At 37.9% G+C, this 19841-nt stretch overlaps 1 protein-coding gene across 1 annotated transcript in view; it reads right to left on the bottom strand.

Annotated features, from left to right (window-relative positions):
- The window catches only part of LOC114664526 (prolyl endopeptidase-like), a 49778-nt gene extending 30607 nt beyond the window's left edge, over positions 1-19171 (bottom strand). The window contains exons 1-6 of the mRNA XM_028818673.2: positions 18986-19171; positions 17165-17239; positions 15951-16084; positions 14030-14160; positions 5028-5237; positions 2644-2765 (exon numbers count right to left, since the gene is read on the bottom strand). Of these exons, the coding sequence (XP_028674506.2) occupies positions 2644-2765; positions 5028-5237; positions 14030-14160; positions 15951-16084; positions 17165-17239; positions 18986-19027 (714 nt within the window). The 5' untranslated portion in view covers positions 19028-19171. The remainder of the gene's footprint in view (positions 1-2643; positions 2766-5027; positions 5238-14029; positions 14161-15950; positions 16085-17164; positions 17240-18985) is intronic.
- Positions 19172-19841: the final 670 nt, after the last annotated feature.

Below are 19841 nucleotides of genomic sequence, written 5' to 3'. Positions count from 1 at the left end.
ATTTGCACCTAGATTATTCTTTTTCTTTTTTGCATTTTTTCCTCTCCAACGCTTTTGAACCTCTTTTCTTCGTGCTGCTCTTTCTTCTTCACTTAGTTGTCGACGTTTCATCTATAACGTATTGTCCTTATATGCTTTATATGGGCTGACAGCCCTGGATCTGTGTGTGCTCAAAGCCTTTTCACGACTAAGTGTTTTGCTGCCTGTGGTCTTATTTGATATTGATTGTAAGTAGGGTGTGTCTTGCAAGAATCTCATGTTCTACGTCCCCGTGAGACGGTCCTGGGTCAATCTCTTAGCACAAAGTCTCATGTTTAAGGTCTCTGCGAAACACTCCGTGGCCAATCTCTTTCGTCTCGAGGGTCTTTAAAGTGTTTTTTGTGATCTTCACGTGAAGATCATATCTCGTCTCCCTAGTCTTTCTCTCCCAAGATTTTTTTTTAATATATACAGTATATATATATACTAGCTGATTACCCAGTGGCTTCACTCACTGAGTGTAAGGGAAAAAAACTAAAATGCAGTATTTATAAAATAAGTTTGTTAACTACCAATGTTATTTTTGAACAAATAAAGAGCATTCACAATAACATAGAAATTATATAAATATTAATTAAGTAGTAAAACATTTTGATAAAAGAATTTGAAGAAGATATAAGAAGTGTATAAATTATTAAACAGTCAAACATTAACATTTAAGAAGTAAAGATACATTGAGTACTACTGTAGTGGTTTCGGGCAAAGTACCTGCTTGACAACCTTGCACTATGTGCCTGTGATTTAAGAGAAAAATTATTCTGAGAAATGTGGACGCTGCCTTTCCGTGCTTAACGGGCAGAAGGTCCAAACAATTCCCAAGTTCAATACTTAACATGAAGAGGTCGGTACATCTTTTTTGACGTAAACCCTCCATCTTATTAAAAGAATTCATCACAAAAGCAGCCTTGAATGTTGCGGGGTGTTAGTGACCCGAATTCATCTTAAGGGACAGTTTACCAAGACAGTCCCACTTCGATAGCGCTGATTACACTTAATCGCAAAGATTTCCACTATCCCAGGAGCCGACGGCGCATTTGAAGTGTGACAAACAGTGCGAGAAGAGAGGACGCTGCCCGAAACTGCGAAGCTGTTGACACGGAGGAAAAGCCCGACATTCCGCGCCTCCCAGCGTCCACTTTGTTCTTACGACCCCTCGCCGCTGAAGGCGGTCTCGTCGTCACATTGTTTACAGCTCAGCACAGTTAAAAAGTAGAAAGACGCAAAGCTGTTTTGTTCATCTATTCTACTATCAAGTACTGCAAATTAGAAAAAAGTTACAATGTGGCAGTTTTCTCTGTGAGAACGCGCCTGGCGGCAGACGGGTCAGCGCTGGTGTCCAGAGAGGAGGGCTGGGAGAGGGCGACGTGGGGCGCACTTGTATGGGATAGATTGGCGTGTTTGTGTTTACCACTTTTACGTAATTTTCATATCGCGTGGTCATATGTAATATGTAATGTTCCATATTGCGTGGTCATACGTCATTTCAATTTCAAACGCGAAAAGAATTCTATATATATACAGATATATACGACTTTAGTATTCACAATCTTGTCTATACTTTAGTGTTTTGTTTTATTCTATTCCATTACATGGTGTCCTTGAGTACCTTGGAAGGTGCTTTTGAACAAAATCTATTATTATGTCAATAATAATATGGTCATGAGCTATGGGTAGTGACCGAAAGAACGAGATCGTGAATACAAGCGGCTGAAATGAGCTTCCTCCGCAGGGTGTCTGGGCTTTCCCTTAAAGATAGGGTGAGAAGCACAGTCATCCGTGAGGGGCTCAGAGTAGAGTCACTGCTCCTCCGCATTGAGAGGAGTCAGATGAGGTGGCTCAGGCATCTGATTAGGATGCCTCCTGGACGCCTCCCTGGTGAGGTGTTCCGGGCACGTCTAACTGGGAGGAGGCCCCGGGGAAGACCCAGGATACGCTGGAGGGACTATATCTCTCGGCTGGCCTGGGAATGCCTCGGGATTCCCCCGAAGAGCTAAAAGAAGTGGCCGGGGAGAGGGAAGTCTGGGTATCTCTGCTCAAGCTGCTGCCCCCGTGACACGATCTCAGATAAGTGGAAGAGGATGGAAGGATGGATGGATTATTATAAACTTTATACTTTTAAGATAAAACTAACTAAGATGATTTTTATTTACCTATTATTCAGTAAACACCATAAAAAATTCAGAAATGAAGCATTTAAAGGCCATGCTATATTAGATGGCTTTTTCAGGGATTTTCAGCTGTAGACTTCATTTACATACAGGTAATGCTAGCGATTCGGAGGCACTTGGCACTGTGGCTCAATCCAAGCGGTTCAAACTTGTAAACATTAATTAGCCGGAGAAAAGGGTGAGCACAACTGTGCTGAAAGTCGGCATGCGATCTCTAAATGTGACATGCTCAGGGATTTTAAGGCATTTCAACAGACATGGTCCAGAAATGTAATCAGCAACTGCAGTCAGCAAATCTGACTAGACTATGACTAGAAGTCGCGTAATGTGACATCAGCTTAACCACTGCACCGACTTTGTGTTGCAACAGGGCAGAATACAATGATAAGCCTATTACAATGGTAAAATACAGAACAAAACAGAACATATCGTTTACCTGTGCACTACTACACCATTTGGGATGATCAGGAAATTCTGCAACAAGAATGTCCTCTGACTGGCTGGTACCAATTACATGATAGTAAAGCTTCTGATTAATGTTAGTGGTAGTTTCTGTGCCTGTTCAGAAAAGAAATTGGAAGAGCAAAAATATATAAAAAAAAAGGTACATTAAATAAAATATCTTATTGGTCACATAATCTGGAGACTCTTCTATAAGATATTATTACATCTTTTGTTTACTTTCTTTTCTTTGCATTCCTATAAGCTTCTGGTCTGCTTGGAAATAAATGTATTCTCACAAATACTTCTATTTTCAGATGTTTTGCATTTTGCTGAGTTGCTGGTCATTTGGGCTTATACGTGGCAGTGAGTGTGATAATGATATGAATTCAATAAAGTCTATTTAATTGAAATTAAACAGATTTCAATCATTAAGATAATTTTACCAAAGGAGACAGTGGTTAGCACAGCTCACAAAGGGAAGGGTCAGTTCATACTTTTATTAAAATAAATTTATGAATAAATCTCAAAATTTTCAAGGAACACTAACTAGGACTACTGTATACAGCATAAAAAATGGTATTTGTTTATCAATATTGTGCAACTAATCAACTAAATGTTACAAAATCTAAATCATAAAAGCATCCATAGCATGTTCAGCCTTGCAACAAGGACTTGAACTTAAACTTTATTGCCAAGCAATATAATTCCTAGGAATTGCTCTTGGTGTTATATCCATACAACTAACAAGGTACATAGAATTAAACAACGTAGTATACAGTACATGACACCATGACAACATTACATACACTAAACATAGATATGTAAAATAATATAGGAAAAATAGACTTGCACTCCCACCCACAAATATACAGTACTAGGTAAGTCCTATACAAAATAAACATAGAACAATCATAATTAATATTGAATGGAGGAGAATAGAAATCAGGAAAAGACAGAGACGAATCAGAGATGATGCTTCCACCTTTGTAATTCTAAGCCATACACTTTTTAATTTATTAATGATATAAGATAATGTATAGTAACACAGTGAGCATTGAATAGAACAAAATGTTTCACTGGCTTGATTTGACATATTATGAGAAACATATGTTATTTCTTATTATTTATGAAAGAGCTTTACAGAAATTCTTACTTTCTTACTCTAATCATCTAACCCATATACACTTGTCGTAATTTCTAGGGGATTTGAATCACCTGAATATTACGACATTCGTACTTGAGTATTTCAAATCAGTCTTACCTTAATGCATTAAGATAGTAAAGCCACATGACTCTTCCCTTTGTTCATTCTTTACCTGTTCACATTTTCTTGGGGAAAAGCCAGTATTTAAGCTGAATCTTTATTTAGCCGAGTCTGATGCATGGATTTTGGTTGTGCCTACTGTCTCAAAAGAATGTTAATAATTTTGTAACATGCTTGACAATCGCGTTTTTATTGTACATTTATTTTTAAATGTCCTGAAAGTTCTAATTTTTTATACTGTCCTCCGGATGATAACAGTGTATGTATCTACATTTTGTAGCATCTTCTCTTTGTTGTAACCAATTAACAATAACAACAAGTCACGACTTTAAAGACAAATAAAAATGAATGATTTTTCATTAATACAATCTGTTTCATATAAAATCAATTTATCAGTTTAAATTTGATTGTTAGTCTTCAACATTACACTGGCATTTATAAGAAATAAAACTAAAACTAAGAAAAGAAATAATTTATTTTCATGTAGGAAAATATGGTATGGTAATTTTGTTTGGATATTTCGAAATTATGGTCTTGTTAAGTCTATTCTTGAGGCTTTGCCACCATTCATGTTCAGCTTACACTTTAAAAGAACCTTTTTTGCTTTTACATTTTACTGGCAATTTTTAAGCTGCACTTTTTCAGATCTATATATTTTCCATATTGAACTGTTATCTACTATATGTTATCTTATTACACTGAATTCTATACTTCGTTACTCTGTAAAGTACCTTAGGATCTTGTACTCTAGGAAAGGCGCTATGTAAAGTAATGTTTGATGGATATTAACAGTATCTTTCCAGGTGATATACTGTAAATCAGTGTAATCCTTCTTCCTTATTTGACCACATTATGGGTTAACACTCTTATAATTGCTTATATACATAAAAATACTGTTCCATAACTATTAGTCATGAGTAGTATTCTACATGTGGTGTTAGTACAGCAGTTTCTATTCATTTTGTTCTTATCAAGTCATCAGATCAAGAGTAACATTTCACTTTACCACAAAATTAATGATATATTAGCAAATTTTAAATGTAAGCATTACTAAAACAAAATTAACATTAAAACAAGTTTGAAACTATTCTTTATATTGTCTTTTAACCTACCATCAGCTTTGCTTTCATTCTTGGGGTAACAGTTGTAGAAAATTCCTTTGCTGTCATGGGTCCAGGCCAGACAGCTAAATTTAACCCGTTCTAGTGTCTCTGGGAAATCCTTTTGTTCTTCAACCGTCTTAAAATTGATTGTAACCCAGTCTGAACCACTTTCACTTAGCCCATAGGCAAAGTATGTGCAGTCTTCAGAAACACGTGCCACTGCAAAAGGGTACAAATGACTGCTACTTAAGATCAGGTCATTGAAGAATAGTATATGTACATTTTAAGATAAAAGACATCCCTTTTGTATTAATGCTGTACACAAGATACATAGAGCATCCATAAATATATCATTCTGTTGGGTACTTTAAAATTAAAATGGCATTCTATACAGTAGTAACTATTCCTCAAAAGGCATTACTTTATTCAGTGCTGGCTTAAATATCATCTAAACCTCTGAACCAATACAATACCCACTGAAGGACTGATGATTTGTCACTGAGGGGGTTATTGAAGACATCTATGTGAATTAGGGCTGCCACAATCAATTATTTTGGAAACGTTTAATCAGTCGACTATTTCATCGATTCATTTAATGACTAATTTTGTCCAAATAATTCAAGTAGGCATATGAATGCTGTATGTGAATATTTATTGCATAATTTTATATATGGAATTTTAAAACATCAGGAAATGAAAAAACACAAAATAACTCCAACAAAAAGACAAAGAAAACATTGTTAACAATAAAATATTAAAGTCAAAAAATATATTTGATTAATAATGGACTTAACATAACTTCATATCAGCAGTCCAACTTGAAACAAGACCAAAAAAGTAGGCTTTTAGGTCCTTTTAGACCTCAGTATTACAATGGAGAAATGTTAACAGTTTGCAAAATTTTTAGCAGTATGTCATTCTTCAAGAGGTACAGCCATCAAACTATAGCTGCAAAGTTCCCAATTGTAATTAATGAAATGGCTGGTAATGCCTAGATATTCCTCTGAAGTAATACTTGTCCATGCAACACTGCTGTTGGAAGATGTGAGTGCGATTTTGACTTTCTGGAATGTTCTCATATTTCTTTTCCATCATGCTAGTGAAGCAGGTGCTTTTGGGGAGAACATACTCACGTTGGAAATTTTTAATCATAGTCCAGAATCCCTCATCCTCCACCACTGCCCAGAGCTCTCATGACATTGATTAGCATGTTGAGCACACTGTTTATCACAGCTGCTTCAACCTGTGGTGTGCAAGTATTGTTCTATAGGAGGAAGTCATCTAAGAATCACTGTTTTCTACTAAGAGAGGGGAGATACATTTGTGAAAGCTATATTTAGAACTGTACATGATTTTTCAAGAATAAATGTGTTTTCTTTCCTAGCTTGAATATAATTTAAGTAAATGATCACAAATATTTGTGTATGTAAATCTACTCTAAGACTCATTACACATGTATTTTTAAAAAATCCATCTTAAATTGTGATAGATGTTATTCATAGACATTTTAAATGTAGCTGCTGAGAATATTTGGCATAAAGTAACTTAATAAAGTTTGTAAAAGTATAAATGATACCAGCTGAAATGATATTGCAGGAGATGGGCAACTCTTATCTCTTGAAGAGAAGACTGGGGTAAAATCGATATTTGATACTTTTGTAGCCACAGAGAATTACATAATTACAAGTCAAACTTTTCAATAACAAGTTTTGGACTGACGATTTTGGTATAGTGTTGTGCTGTGTTGCGAATATGCAATGACTACACAACTGGATTTTTTTTATTATTCCCCTGGCTTGTTATTGCCATTATCACATTTAAACATTTGGTTATTACTTTGGCCAATCGTTTACAAGCAAAGTGTTTTTATTGTTTCTTTGCAGAGCTGTTCGGGACTTCTGCTTTTTCTTTTTGCCAATTTGTATCATATGAATTATAAAAACGTTTGTTCATTTTAAATTCTTGGTGTTTGTCAGCAATTTTTCCCTTTTTCAAAAGCAACTTATTAAATCAGTAGGTTACCTTGTAAGTTTAATATGCGCATTAACAATCCATCAAAAATCCTGTGCAAGAGGTTGATGAAATCATTCAGAGTATTTTGTAGCATAAGAACTGTTCCATGTTTCACACATAGGAAGGGAAGTGAAGAAGTGGAAGACAACCTTAACACTGCAGAACACTTCATAAGTGGCTTTCAGTATAAATGTTGCCCTTTCATCAGCCTGTCTGCATCAATATATGAGAGAATGTGGAAAGAGAACAGAACCATTTCACTTTAGACATGCTTATTTTCATACCTTTTTATGTTAAAAACAGGATTTTGCGGAGTTGTACGGTCTGCGCATTTAGCAATCTAAACTGGAGCAAGAACTTTGTTACTTTTCCAAACAGCCAGCTTCCTAGCAGCAACTCCATTGTGGGAGGGACGCCATATGCCACAAACTCTCTTTCAGTTTGGAACAACTGTGTCAACTGCAGTAGATTAAAAAAAAAAAACAACATCTTCCTGAGTCAGCCTAAGCCATGACCGAAGAAAATATAAAAAAAAAAAAACCTTAATAACACTTTTCTTGTTTGTATTGGATGTTTTTGCTCAATTTTTTACTGCCAATAGGTAGTTTACTTTCGGATCCATGAGATAATAGTTAAACAGTAGCCTAGCAAGTGCATTATTGTACTGTAACATTGCTTTACTTCAGTACACTCGTGAGTGATAATTGTGGCAAATGCGTTTAACAGACCATTTATCTGTTCTATCCATAGAAATACTGTGGCTGTAACTTTCCTCCCAACGCTAATCATTACTACTGTAGTATGAATTTCTCAAGTTAATCAGCCTCATAACACTAAAAGAACTATTGTCGAATGGCTAAGCAAGTGTAAGTGGGTTACTTATGGTATTGCTGTCTTGTCCTGTGCTATACTTCCAACATTCTTCCTTTTCAAGTGTTCATGGCGTGAAACATCATCTGTTTTTTGCATAATAAACAATCAACCATTTTCTCAGATTTTCGGGTGAAATACTCCCACACAGAGGAGGATTTTGGCTTTGACCAATGTTTGCAGGAACCTTCTTCTGCTGAATGAGATGCAGGTGCCGCCATTCAACATGGAGGATGTGAGGGTTTGTTTCGGGAAGTACAATTAGTCGATTAAGAAAATATGATTCAATTACTTTTTTTTTCAGTCGATTGCATCAATTAATCATGGCAGCCCTAATGTGAATTATTTTGTTCTTCTAAACAAGCTAAAATCACATACACTGTGGGCTAAAGCACTGTTGTCCTAAAAGAACACCTCTATTAGCAAAGAACAGGTACAGCATCAAAGTATACAATTTAATTACTAAGAAAGGTATAGAAAGGCGACATCCATAAGACATAAAAAACCTTGCAATTAATCAGACTTTGCTGATCATATTCTTTAAAAACACACATGAATTTTATGAAACATATAAATTTAAACAGCACCTTTTCAACAGACTTTTAGACAAATGAAGATAAAGTACAAATATATTCAGAAAGCAGCTTAGGACTGTGGCATGTTACATTTTGGCAAAGTAACAACCTTTTTCTTACATGAGATCTCATACAGTCAGTTTCAGATATGAATTACATCAGTTACTAATACATGTGCTGTTCATACATGGCATAAAAATTATTACTGCCTTGTTATGTAATTTTTCTAGACTGCTGTCAACGTCCGATTGACTGTTGTTTTTACTTTTGTCCTACACAATTTGTTTCTGTTGTAAAATGACATTAAAAAATGAGCTCTGCCTTTTGAAGTAATAAAAAGCAAATTTAACACAATATTTACTGATGTACATTTTAGAGTTAATGTTGGACTCCTTTTTTTTCTTAGTAATGTTTTATTATTTTACACAATACAACTAATGTTATAAGACGATCAATCAGTATGACATGAATGTGGCTCATCCAAATACTAATCAGTATGTTTGGCAATTGCCTATATTATCCTATGCTTAAAAATATAGATGATTAGCAAGATCATGAACATTACTACACTCTAGACAAGAACAGGCCATTCAGCCCAAAAAAGCTTGCCAGTCCTATCCACTTATTTCTTCCAAAAAAACTTCAAGTCGAGTTTTGAAAGTCCCCAACGTCTTACTGTCTACAACACTACTTGGTAGCTTATTCCAAGTGTCTATCGTTCTTTGTGTAAAGAAAAACTTCCTAATGTTTGTGCAAAATTTACCCTTAACAAGTTTCCAACTGTGTCCCCATGTTCTTGATGAACCCATTTTTAAATAACAGTCTCGATCCACTGTACTAATTCCCTTCATAATTTTAAACACTTCAATCATGTCACCTCTTAATCTTCTTTTGCTTAAACTGTAAAGGCTCAGCTCTTTTGATCTTTCCTTATAATTCAACCCCTGTAGCCCTGGAATCAGCCTAGTCGTTCTTCTCTGGACATTTTCTAGTGCTGCTATGTCCTTTTTGTAGCCTGGAGACCAAAACTGCACACAGTACTCAAGATGAGGCATCACCAGTGCATTATAAAGGTTGAGCAGAACCTCCTTGGACTTGTACTCCACACATTGTGCTATATAACCTAACATTCTGTTAGCCTTCTTAATGGCTTCTGAACACTGTCAGGAAGTAGATAGCTTAGAGTCCACTATGACTCCTAAATCCTTCTCATAAGGTGTACTCTCGATTTTCCCACCGCACATTGTGTATTCAAACCTAACGTTTTTACTTCCTATGTGTAATACTTTACATTTACTGACATTAAATTTCTTCTGCCACAAATCTGCCCAAGCCTGCATGCTATCCAAGTCCTTCTGTAATGATATAATGGATTCCAAATTATCTGCTAATCCTCCTATCTTGGTATCATCTGCAAACTTAACCAGCTTGTTACTTATATTCCTATCTAAATCATTTATATATATATACACGGTATATTAAAAATAGCAGCGGCCCTAGCACTGACCCCTGTGGATCACCACTGTTAACATCGGCCAGTTCTGATGAGGTTCTTCGCACCATCACCCTCTGCTTCCTGTGTCTGAGCCAATTCTGCACCCATCTAAAAACATCACCCTGAACTCTCACTTCTTTTAATTTGATTCCCAACCTCTCATGTGGCACCTTATCAAATGCTTTCTGAAAGTCCAGATAAATAATATCATATGCTCCACTTTGATTATATCCTTTTGTTGCCTCTTCATAGAATTCCAGCATATTAGTAAAACACGACCTCCCTCTTCTGAACCCATGCTGACTGTTTAGAATAACTCCTGTCCTTGCCAGGTGTTGCTCAATCATATCTTTAATAATTCCTTCCATTAATTTTCCTGTGATGCATATTAAGCTTACTGGCCTATAGTTGCTTGGATCTGCCCTGTCACCCTTTTTATATAATGGGATGATATTTGCCATTTTCCAGTCCTTTGGAATCTCTCCAGTGCGCAGTGACTTCCTAAAAATATGTGTCAAGGGTTTATATATGTACTCGGTAGCCTCCTTAAGAACTCGAGGGTAAATATTATCTGGTCCTGGTGATTTGTTTGATTTCATCTTATTTAATCTGAGTACCACTTCTCCCTCTACAATTTCCAAATCCCTAAATACCTCCTTAGTAGTCTCGTTTACCTCTGGGAGGTTATCCACTTGCTCACTTGTAAACACCTCAGAAAAATGTAAGTTTAGGGCATCCGCTATTTCACTGTCTGTATCTTTTAATTCCCCTTTACTATTTCTGATGCACTTGATCTCCTCCTTGATTATTCTTTTACTACTAAAATACTGAAAGAATCTCTTAGGGTCGGTCTTTCACCTTATCTGCTATATTCCTCTCCAACTGTCTTTTAGCCTCCCTGATATCCTTTTTAATGGTTGCCCCCATGTTCTCATATGCTCTACGATTCACTTTGCAGTCATTAGTCTTATATGCCTTATAAAGCAGTTTTTTTCCTTTGCAACATCTTTTTTTAAATCTTTATTAATGCACCGTGGAGTTTTTTTTGTTTCCTATTAATTCCAAATTTAGGTATGTATCTGTCCTGCATTACATGTAAAACATTTTTAAACCTGTTCCACTGCTCCTCGACTGTCACCACACTTAAAAGCTTATTCCAGTGTATCCTACTTAGACATTGTCGCATCTGCTCAAAATCAGCCCTACCAAAGTTCAACTCAACAATTTTAGTCTTTGCATCTGTACTCTTACAAAATACTGAGAATTGTATTACATCATGGTCACTTGACCCTAGTGGTTCAATCACCTCTACACCCTCAATTTTATCCTGATTATTATAAAATACTAAATTCAGACAGGATTCACCCCTTGTCGGTGCTTTGACATGCTGTGTTAAAAAACAGTCACTAATTACTTCTAAAAACTCCTGCTCTTGTGCTCCTCCATCTGCATGGTTATCCCAGTTAATATTTGGATAATTAAAGTCCCCCATGACTATAATATCTCCCTGTAAACTTGCCTTTTTGATATTACTGAAAAGATTTGTGTTGAAATTACTGTCTGAATTGGGTGGTCTATAACACACTCCTAAAATAAGACCTCTTTCCCTAATATTTTCCAGGCGAAGCCACATGTCCTCACTAAGATGGGGCTCATCATCCAACCGAAGAGGACTTACATTTAAATCCTCTTTGGCATAAACAGCAACCCCACCTCCTTTTCTGTTCTGTCGATCCTTCCTACAAAATGTGTATCCCTCTACGTTACACTCATCCCCATCTATATATATAATTCACTAAGCCGCCGACAAGTAGCCAGCCACCCATGGAAAGCACGCACCGCCGACAAGTAGCCATCCATGGAAAGCACGCAAGACAGCCACGCTCACCAACTCTAAGACCATTGGATACGACAACTCGCAGAGCCACGCCCATCAATTCGGACGCAGCAACTCACAGAGCAGAGCGTCATTCGCGTTCGTCTCTGCTACACTCCACATGCACCTCTGAAGAAGTATGTTTGTCGCGGATGTGAATCGCTGTATGCGGCGTGTAGAACAGTTTGCGAGGGGTATCCCATGGTCTTACAGTTGGTGGGCGGGTCTCTGTTAGTTTCTCTTGCGAGGTTCAGTCTCTCCCTGTGCATTTCCTGTGCGACACACACACACACACAGAGGTAGCGCCAGAGAGAGGCAGAGGTACACACACAGGCAGCGTGACAGAGAGACAGACGCACACACACAGGCAGCGCCAGAGAGAGAGAGCGGCGCACACACACAGAGGCAGCGCCAGAGAGAGACAAACGCACACACAGAGAGGCAGGGAGAGAGAGAGACATGCATGCACACAGGCAGCGCCAGAAAGAGAGCTGCGCACACACATAGGCAGCGCCAGAGAGAGAGCCGCACACACACACAGGCAGCACGAGAGAGAGACAGAGGCACACACACAGGCAGTGAGAGAGAGAGAGCCGCGCACACACACAGGCAGCGCCAGAGAGAGAGCCGCACACACACAGGCAGCACGAGAGAGACAGAGGCACAGCCACACACACAGGCAGTGAGAGAGAGAGAGCCGCGCACACACACAGGCAGCGCAAGCGAGAGAGAGGGCTGGGCTCATAAAGTAGGAAGGCAGTTAAAGAATGCACTGGGCTTGATTTTGTTTTCACTTCTGTTTACAGCGATCGGTTCGTAGTGTGCATTTTTGAAATGTTACTTTTCTTGGTGGTTTATTAAATTACAGATTTTTTTCAAATGTTAATTTTTTGTTGCTATAGCGCAAACTATTGCAGTGTTAGTTTTCTCTGTTGTTCAAGGTTTTCTCAGTGTTATTCAATGTTTTTACATTTAGTTTACTATTACGCTGTGCATTCTATGGTTTAATTAACTATATTTGTGCTTCAAAACTTACAAAAATATATATTTACATACAGTTCGTATGGTCTGGAACGGATTAATTGTATTTACACACAATCCTATGGGAGAAATTGCTTCGGTTCATGACCAAATCGGTTTACAACCAGAGTTTGGGAACGAATTATGGTCGTGAACCGAGGTTCCACTGCATTCTTTTCGGTTATGACGCATGACCGCGTCCACCATCGCAAACTGTTTTACATGCCATGGTCTTAGAGTTGGTGGGCGGGACTCCGTGAGTTGCTCTTGCGAGCGGGCACATGACCAGGCGGTGTGTATGCTTCGAGAACGAGGGTGGACGCAGCAGGACCATCTAAGAAAAGGCATGTTTGTCGCGGATGTGAATCGCTGTATGCGGCGTGTAAAAGTTTGTTTGTCGCGGATGTGAATCGCTGTATGCAGCGTGTAAAACAGTTTGCGAGGGGTATCCCATGGTCTTAGAGTTGGTGGGCGGGTCTCTGTTAGTTGCGCTTGCGAGCGGGCACATGACCAAGCAGTGTGTATGCTTCGAGAGCAAGGGTGGATGCGACAGCACCATCTAAGAAGAATCATATTTGTCGCGGATGTGAATCGCTGTATGCAGCATGTAAAACAGTTTGCGAGGGGTATCCCATGGTCTTAGCAGTGTCTATGCTTCGATGTGAATCGCTGTATGCAGCGTGTAAAACGCTGTATTGTATGTTGACCTCTCCAGAGTAACATCTTTTCATTCACCTACAGTCGTATCCTCAAAACCAACCCCATTTGGACAACTGTGTCTTTCAGGAAGTGTTCACCCATCAATACATAATTATGCGGCGTATGCTACGCCGCGGGTTGGCTAGTCTTTGTTATTTAGCCAGATGATTGTAAACTACTAATGTGGAAAGCAGAAATCTGGCTCAGTGAAGGAATTTGTTGGTCAATTGCATGAGACAAGACTATTATCAGTATTTTGATGCAACTGAATCCTACCTCTTCTATTTTATGGGGGTATACTGTTATTCTTTTTCACTTTTCAGTCACCACTTATATTTTTGAATTACAATCCTACAGTATATGCCACCTCCTGTTACTTTCTAAATGTATTTATTTTTACTAGAGCTGACACAGCAAAATAAAATAAACATTATTCTAAAGCTTTATTCTCAAATAAACTTACTGCATAAAGCAATAGTTCCATCTTCAGACAGTAAGTTTGGGTCAAAGAAAATTCTGGATTCGCCTTCTAAAGAGTCTTGAATGTACAGCACACTCTGATTCTGCAATCCCTTGTTATGAAAGTAAAAGAACCTGCAAAGATGCAAAGAAAAAAAAAACATATATACATATAAAGATATATACATATACAGTACATATATATATTGTGACAGATAGAGGCTTTGTCCACCTCTTGAACCCTCAGGTACCACTCTGAACACGAGGTAGAAGTACAACAATATTTTATTTTGTTGTCACGTGCACAAAGCACTCTCCACACCACACTCATATAAATAACCAACTCTCTCTCTAAACCAACCAATCCTCCTCGCCCAGACACTTTGCCACCCTACCTCCCAGCTCAGCTCAGTGTACTGGGCTTCCCAGAGTCCTTTTATACACCCTGACCCGGAGGTGTTCCCGTTCAACAGTCCACAGTTCCTTTTCCCTTCCGGGTCAGGGTAAACAGTCCTTTTCTTCAACCCGGGAGCACGTCGTTTCTTCCTGTCACGTGACCGTGACGTACTCCCGGGTTATAGGGCACATGCGAGCCTACGAGCCCCCCTACAGCGACGCCTGGTGGCCCCCAAGGTATCCAGCAGGGCTGTGTATAAAAACTACATAGTCCATGAGGCCCTGCTGGAACTCGGGGCATGTCCACGCTTCTGGGAAGGCTCCTCCTGGCGGCCTGGGGGTGAGGGCCGGAGAAAGAAGCCGGCAATCCACCACAATATATATACACACACACATACATATAATATATATATATATATATATATATATATATATATATATATATATATATATATATATATAGATAGATAGATAGATAGATAGATAGATAGATAGATAGATAGATAGATAGATAGATAGATAGATAGATAGATAGATAGATAGATAGATAGATAGATAGACAGACAGACAGACAGACAGACAGACAGACAGACAGACAGATAGATAGATAGATAGATAGATAGACGTCGACCCAACACAGACTGACAATGGACGCACGCGCAGAAATAAATGAAAAGGTTTTTAATTTTTCTTCACCTGTGGGGCACGTCTACCCCATGATCCCCACAAGCACAACACAGTCCCAAAACAACACACAAAGTAAATCACCCCAAACCACACTCTTCTTCCTCCACTACTCCTCCCAGGCAGCTTCGTTATCCTCCTCCTGACTCTGGCACCCTGAGTAGTGGCCGCAGGCTCTCTTTATAGTTCACCCAGAAGTGCTCCAGGTGGCAATTAACCTAGATTAGGCTGCACTTCCAGGTGTGGCTGCGTTGCCACCCACTCGGGCTCAGGAAGCCTTGCAGCTGCCCCTGGCGGTGGCGAAGGAGCCCAACAGGGATGAGCTCCGGTGTTCCAAGGTATTGGCCCCAATGCAACCCAAGGGGGCTGCCACCAAATGTTCCGGGGGATGTAGTATGCATCCCATGGCTGCTCCCCTGGATCCAGTATCAAAAGGGTGTCCCAGCCGTCCGCCACAATATATATATATATATATATATATATATATATATATATATATATATATATATATAGAAAGAGAGAGAGAGAGAGAGAGAGAGATGCGTGGATAGAACACTGGGCATCAGCAACCTGAGGCAAAGTCTCAGATGTCACACCACGGCGGCTGGTTTGCTTACTTGACAGGGTATAGATCAGAGTATCATATCTATAGGTCTGAATTGCAATCTAATATTTTGGGTGGTCACTGATTGGCTGACCAACCATGAGTGTTACCTGGTAGCTGACTACCCAAATAATCAGAGTACGATTCAGACCTTTGGAGATATATATACGTATGTGTGTGTGTGTGTGTGTATAATCTATTAAATGACTAAAGAAAAGGGATACTTGTTAGCACCACTTACTTGTTTTCTTTCTTGTATGGACAGCTGAATTTAGGATAGTCATACACCTCTGTTAACTTTTGGTGAAATTTCTTGCCAACTGCACATTTTTCCAAGAAGGGCATAGTCAATAGGTTTTGAGCTTCCACAAATGCCTAGATTAAAAATAATTACATCAACAAATGCAATAAATTGAATACTTGTATTTAATAATAGTTTGAACAGATCTTATCAACACATACGATTTATGTAAATAATAATAACACAGGGCTATGCACACTAAGTTTAAAAAACAACATATTCAACAACACAATCAATGCATTCTATTTGTCACTTTTAAAACAACTTATAGTATGTGGGATGCTAATAATAGCACTACCAAGTCATAAAATACTGTATTGTATATAAATGAATACATTTTTATTTGATGCACAAAAATGTTATTGTTGCAAGAGGTCAGTGCAACATATTTTAATTTATACTTTAAAGTCTGTCTGGCTACTATGATGAAAAGGTGCCATTTACACCTATTATAATGTATGTTATATGATTATCTTGTAAGCACACACATTGTGTAATGGTATTTTATAATTTTAGGAACACCAATATTGGTTAAACTATGGAAGAAGCAAAATTCATCAACACCCTATCATCTCCTTCCTGCCTGCTTATTCATGAATGGCAACTGTCAACATCATAATGCAGCACAAGATAATGCTTTCAGCATTTTGAAATACATTTCTATCTAGCAAATATAATTAATTACTGCCTCATCTGTAGATATTTACACTCGATGTGCATTTTTTGGATATACATTAAACATAATCATGTTTTGGAATTTAGGTGGCTACCATACACTTATGCAAACTGTAAAATCTTTAGCCAGGTAAGGTTTATAGTATCCATTAAGCAAAATTCACAATCTCAGTTAATAAAATTATTTGCAAAGAACTGCTATTTATCATTATTTCACACATATATTATTTTGGAGGGCAATCAGCACATATTAAATATTTACTGTATGATGAAACACTATAAGAAAAATGAATATGTGGAAGAATATTAATAATATCTGAGCACAGTACTGTTCAAATATTTTTATATGTGTTTCCCAGCACAAATACATAGTTAAACTATCGATAAAAGTTGTCTCAATCAAGAACAAGTTACCACTTATCTTCTTAGGTAGTGAAGGAGATTAGTACATAATGGAATCTGTAAGTAAAGTTCCTTACCTTTGTCTCTTCACTGTCAGGATCTTCCAGCCATGTATAAGGATCTGAGAGTTTAGTTCCATGATAGTCATCAATCTGTAAATCCAAGGTGAGACAGCACCACCTTTAAAAACAACACTGACCATAACAAAGAACCTACAATGTATTTGCAATGCTGCTGCATCTGCATGATGTTAGAATGCAAGATAGTCAAATACTGCAGTTTAACTACGTTTACAATTAACCATGCATTTCCTAATTATGAAAATGAAAAATACTATATACAATTTGTTTAAAATTAGTAACAACTTACACATGAAATAACATTTTAGGCTACATATTTTATAATTCATAGCCCATTCTTATTGTTTTATGAGTATTCTAACATAAATGTTATGGTCTTGTTTTTATATATTCACCATTAAACCTAGTCACTCAAGTTTACAGTAGTTGGGGGGCAGAATCTATCCAGGCACAATTGTGTACAAGGCAGGAACCAGTACCAGACAAGGCCTTCCGTCAAATACTGACTCTGTGTTTAGCTGCTTCAATTTAATGGGCTGTCTGCTTGAAGGATTGATTCAGCCTATATCACAGGCAGTAATGTGGCATACTGTTTATGGCTATATAAATAAGATTTATTATTAAGGCTTTGGACCTCAAATCCAGAGATTGTGGGTTCAAACCCTACTACTGACACTATGTGACCCAGTCACTTTACCCGCCTGTACTCCAACTGGGAAACCAAAAAGAAATGTAACCGATTGCTTCTCAAATGTTATAAGTTGCCCTGGACAAATGTGACATAATAATAAGGAGATGGCCCATTAATCATTGCCTGTTTTGCACTGCACATTTGTATTATCATATCTGATACTAAATGTATCTAACAAAATTGTTATGTATAACTGAAAACGTCTAAAACTCTTGTTTATGTCTGGCCATTTTTGAGACAACAAAAACATCTTTTCTTGGAATATGTTTATGTAGAACAACACAGGACAATAAAATAACAAGTGTACATGTAAGAAAATTCATGATAAATAAAGTTCCAACACAGGCTCAAAATGGATGTGGAATATGTGTTGTCAAACTGAGTAAGCAGTCTCTGCATTATGTTAACTATTTAAACTTGCCTTAAATATCACTTACTCTTCTGGCATGCTCATTCATTCTCTTTGTTAAGCAAGTTGTGACACCAAAGAGTGGAGAGCAGAAAACCATCTGGTACACAGAGTAAGCCCATTAAAGTGTGTATCTTTTACCTCTACAAAATACTGCAACCTGTTGACAGCTTATGTTTGGACTTTTCTGAGATTTCACATCACTAGAGGATGCCATACAACATCACAAGAACAACTGGCAGACCTCAAATAGCTTGTGAACTTTGGCATATGTAAGACAAGAAATTAGAATGGTAAATATATTCTAGAAATTTGCATTGACAAGTTCTGACATCTGTCCCTAACTCAACAGTGTAAATCTTTGCCTTTATACTTTAATCAAGTTACATATTTCCATCTATTTTTAGCATAAACTCAGACAGTTCCTTACCGAAATGTAAATTCTACACATCGCTCTAACATTTCTTAAAAAAATTAAATCGGAGTAAACAAGCTACGTTTTCTTTTTTATCAAATGACCGTGACATTTGCTAAATGACGTCCCATGCACAGAACGCTTTGTCTTTTCATTTGTCATTCGTCTTTTCAAATGGCTTTCAGATTTCCCCCAGTGTGCCCTATATCAGCGGCCTTCGCAATTCTTTCCTTCGCATCATTGAATTCAGCTTGATTTTTCAGATACGATAAAGAAGGTAGTATCGCAATCCCATTAACTTACTCTGCTCTCGTCTCTCCGGGCATCGGGGTATTTGAAATGCATATTTTCACGATCTAAAAAAAACAGTGGAATCACAGAAGAGAGGACCAAACCTTCACAGACGCACAAACTAAAAACTCAAACCGAAAGTGAAATTTTGCAGCACCGTGGCACACCCTCAGTTTCGATGTCCCAGGACCGGCTCGAATGAGCGAGCAAGGAAGTCACTTGCGCACGCGCACAAGGAGGTACACCACGCGGCACACCCTCCAGAAGCTCTTTTGGCGATGTTGCCAGAGAAGAGCGCCACGCGGCTGCAAATGGACTCCGTATTGATGCACTTTACAGTTTACTTTTGCGTTTTAGGTGTTCCGTTTCCTTAACGTGACATTTCTGCGCTGTGAGCGATAAGAATTCTCCACTGCCCCATTATTTTGCTTGTATGATTCACAAATTGGTCCAAACTGTAAACTTTGCAGAAAAACAAGAGAACCAGCCAAAACTAGTAAGTAAAGGAAAGCCCTGCATCTCAAGGGATTTCTTTGTAGATGGCTGCATTTTTTAATTCAGTTTTAGTATTTAGTAAAGTACTTTAAATTCAATGGCATTTACATTTCTTGAACGATGTAATTTTCATTCCTTGCATTTAGAGCAATTGCATATTTTCTGACATTATACAGTATTACAATAAAGCAGTGACCTTTAGTACTTTTAGCACCTTTCTGTAGTGAGTACCATTTCAAGGTGCTAAATAATTACAGAGGTATAATGCTTATTTCTATTTTTCTACAGTGGGACCACAGGCAGATTAAGTTACATACCTACGGTGATACACATGTTCATTGACTTAAGGATTTAACCTAAAACCTTAGCACTT

The sequence above is a fragment of the Erpetoichthys calabaricus genome, chromosome 14 (genome assembly GCF_900747795.2).
Source record: "Erpetoichthys calabaricus chromosome 14, fErpCal1.3, whole genome shotgun sequence".
NCBI lineage: Eukaryota > Metazoa > Chordata > Cladistia > Polypteriformes > Polypteridae > Erpetoichthys > Erpetoichthys calabaricus.
Note: the sequence above shows the minus strand (reverse complement) of the source record. Positions and strands in the feature narration are given on the sequence as shown.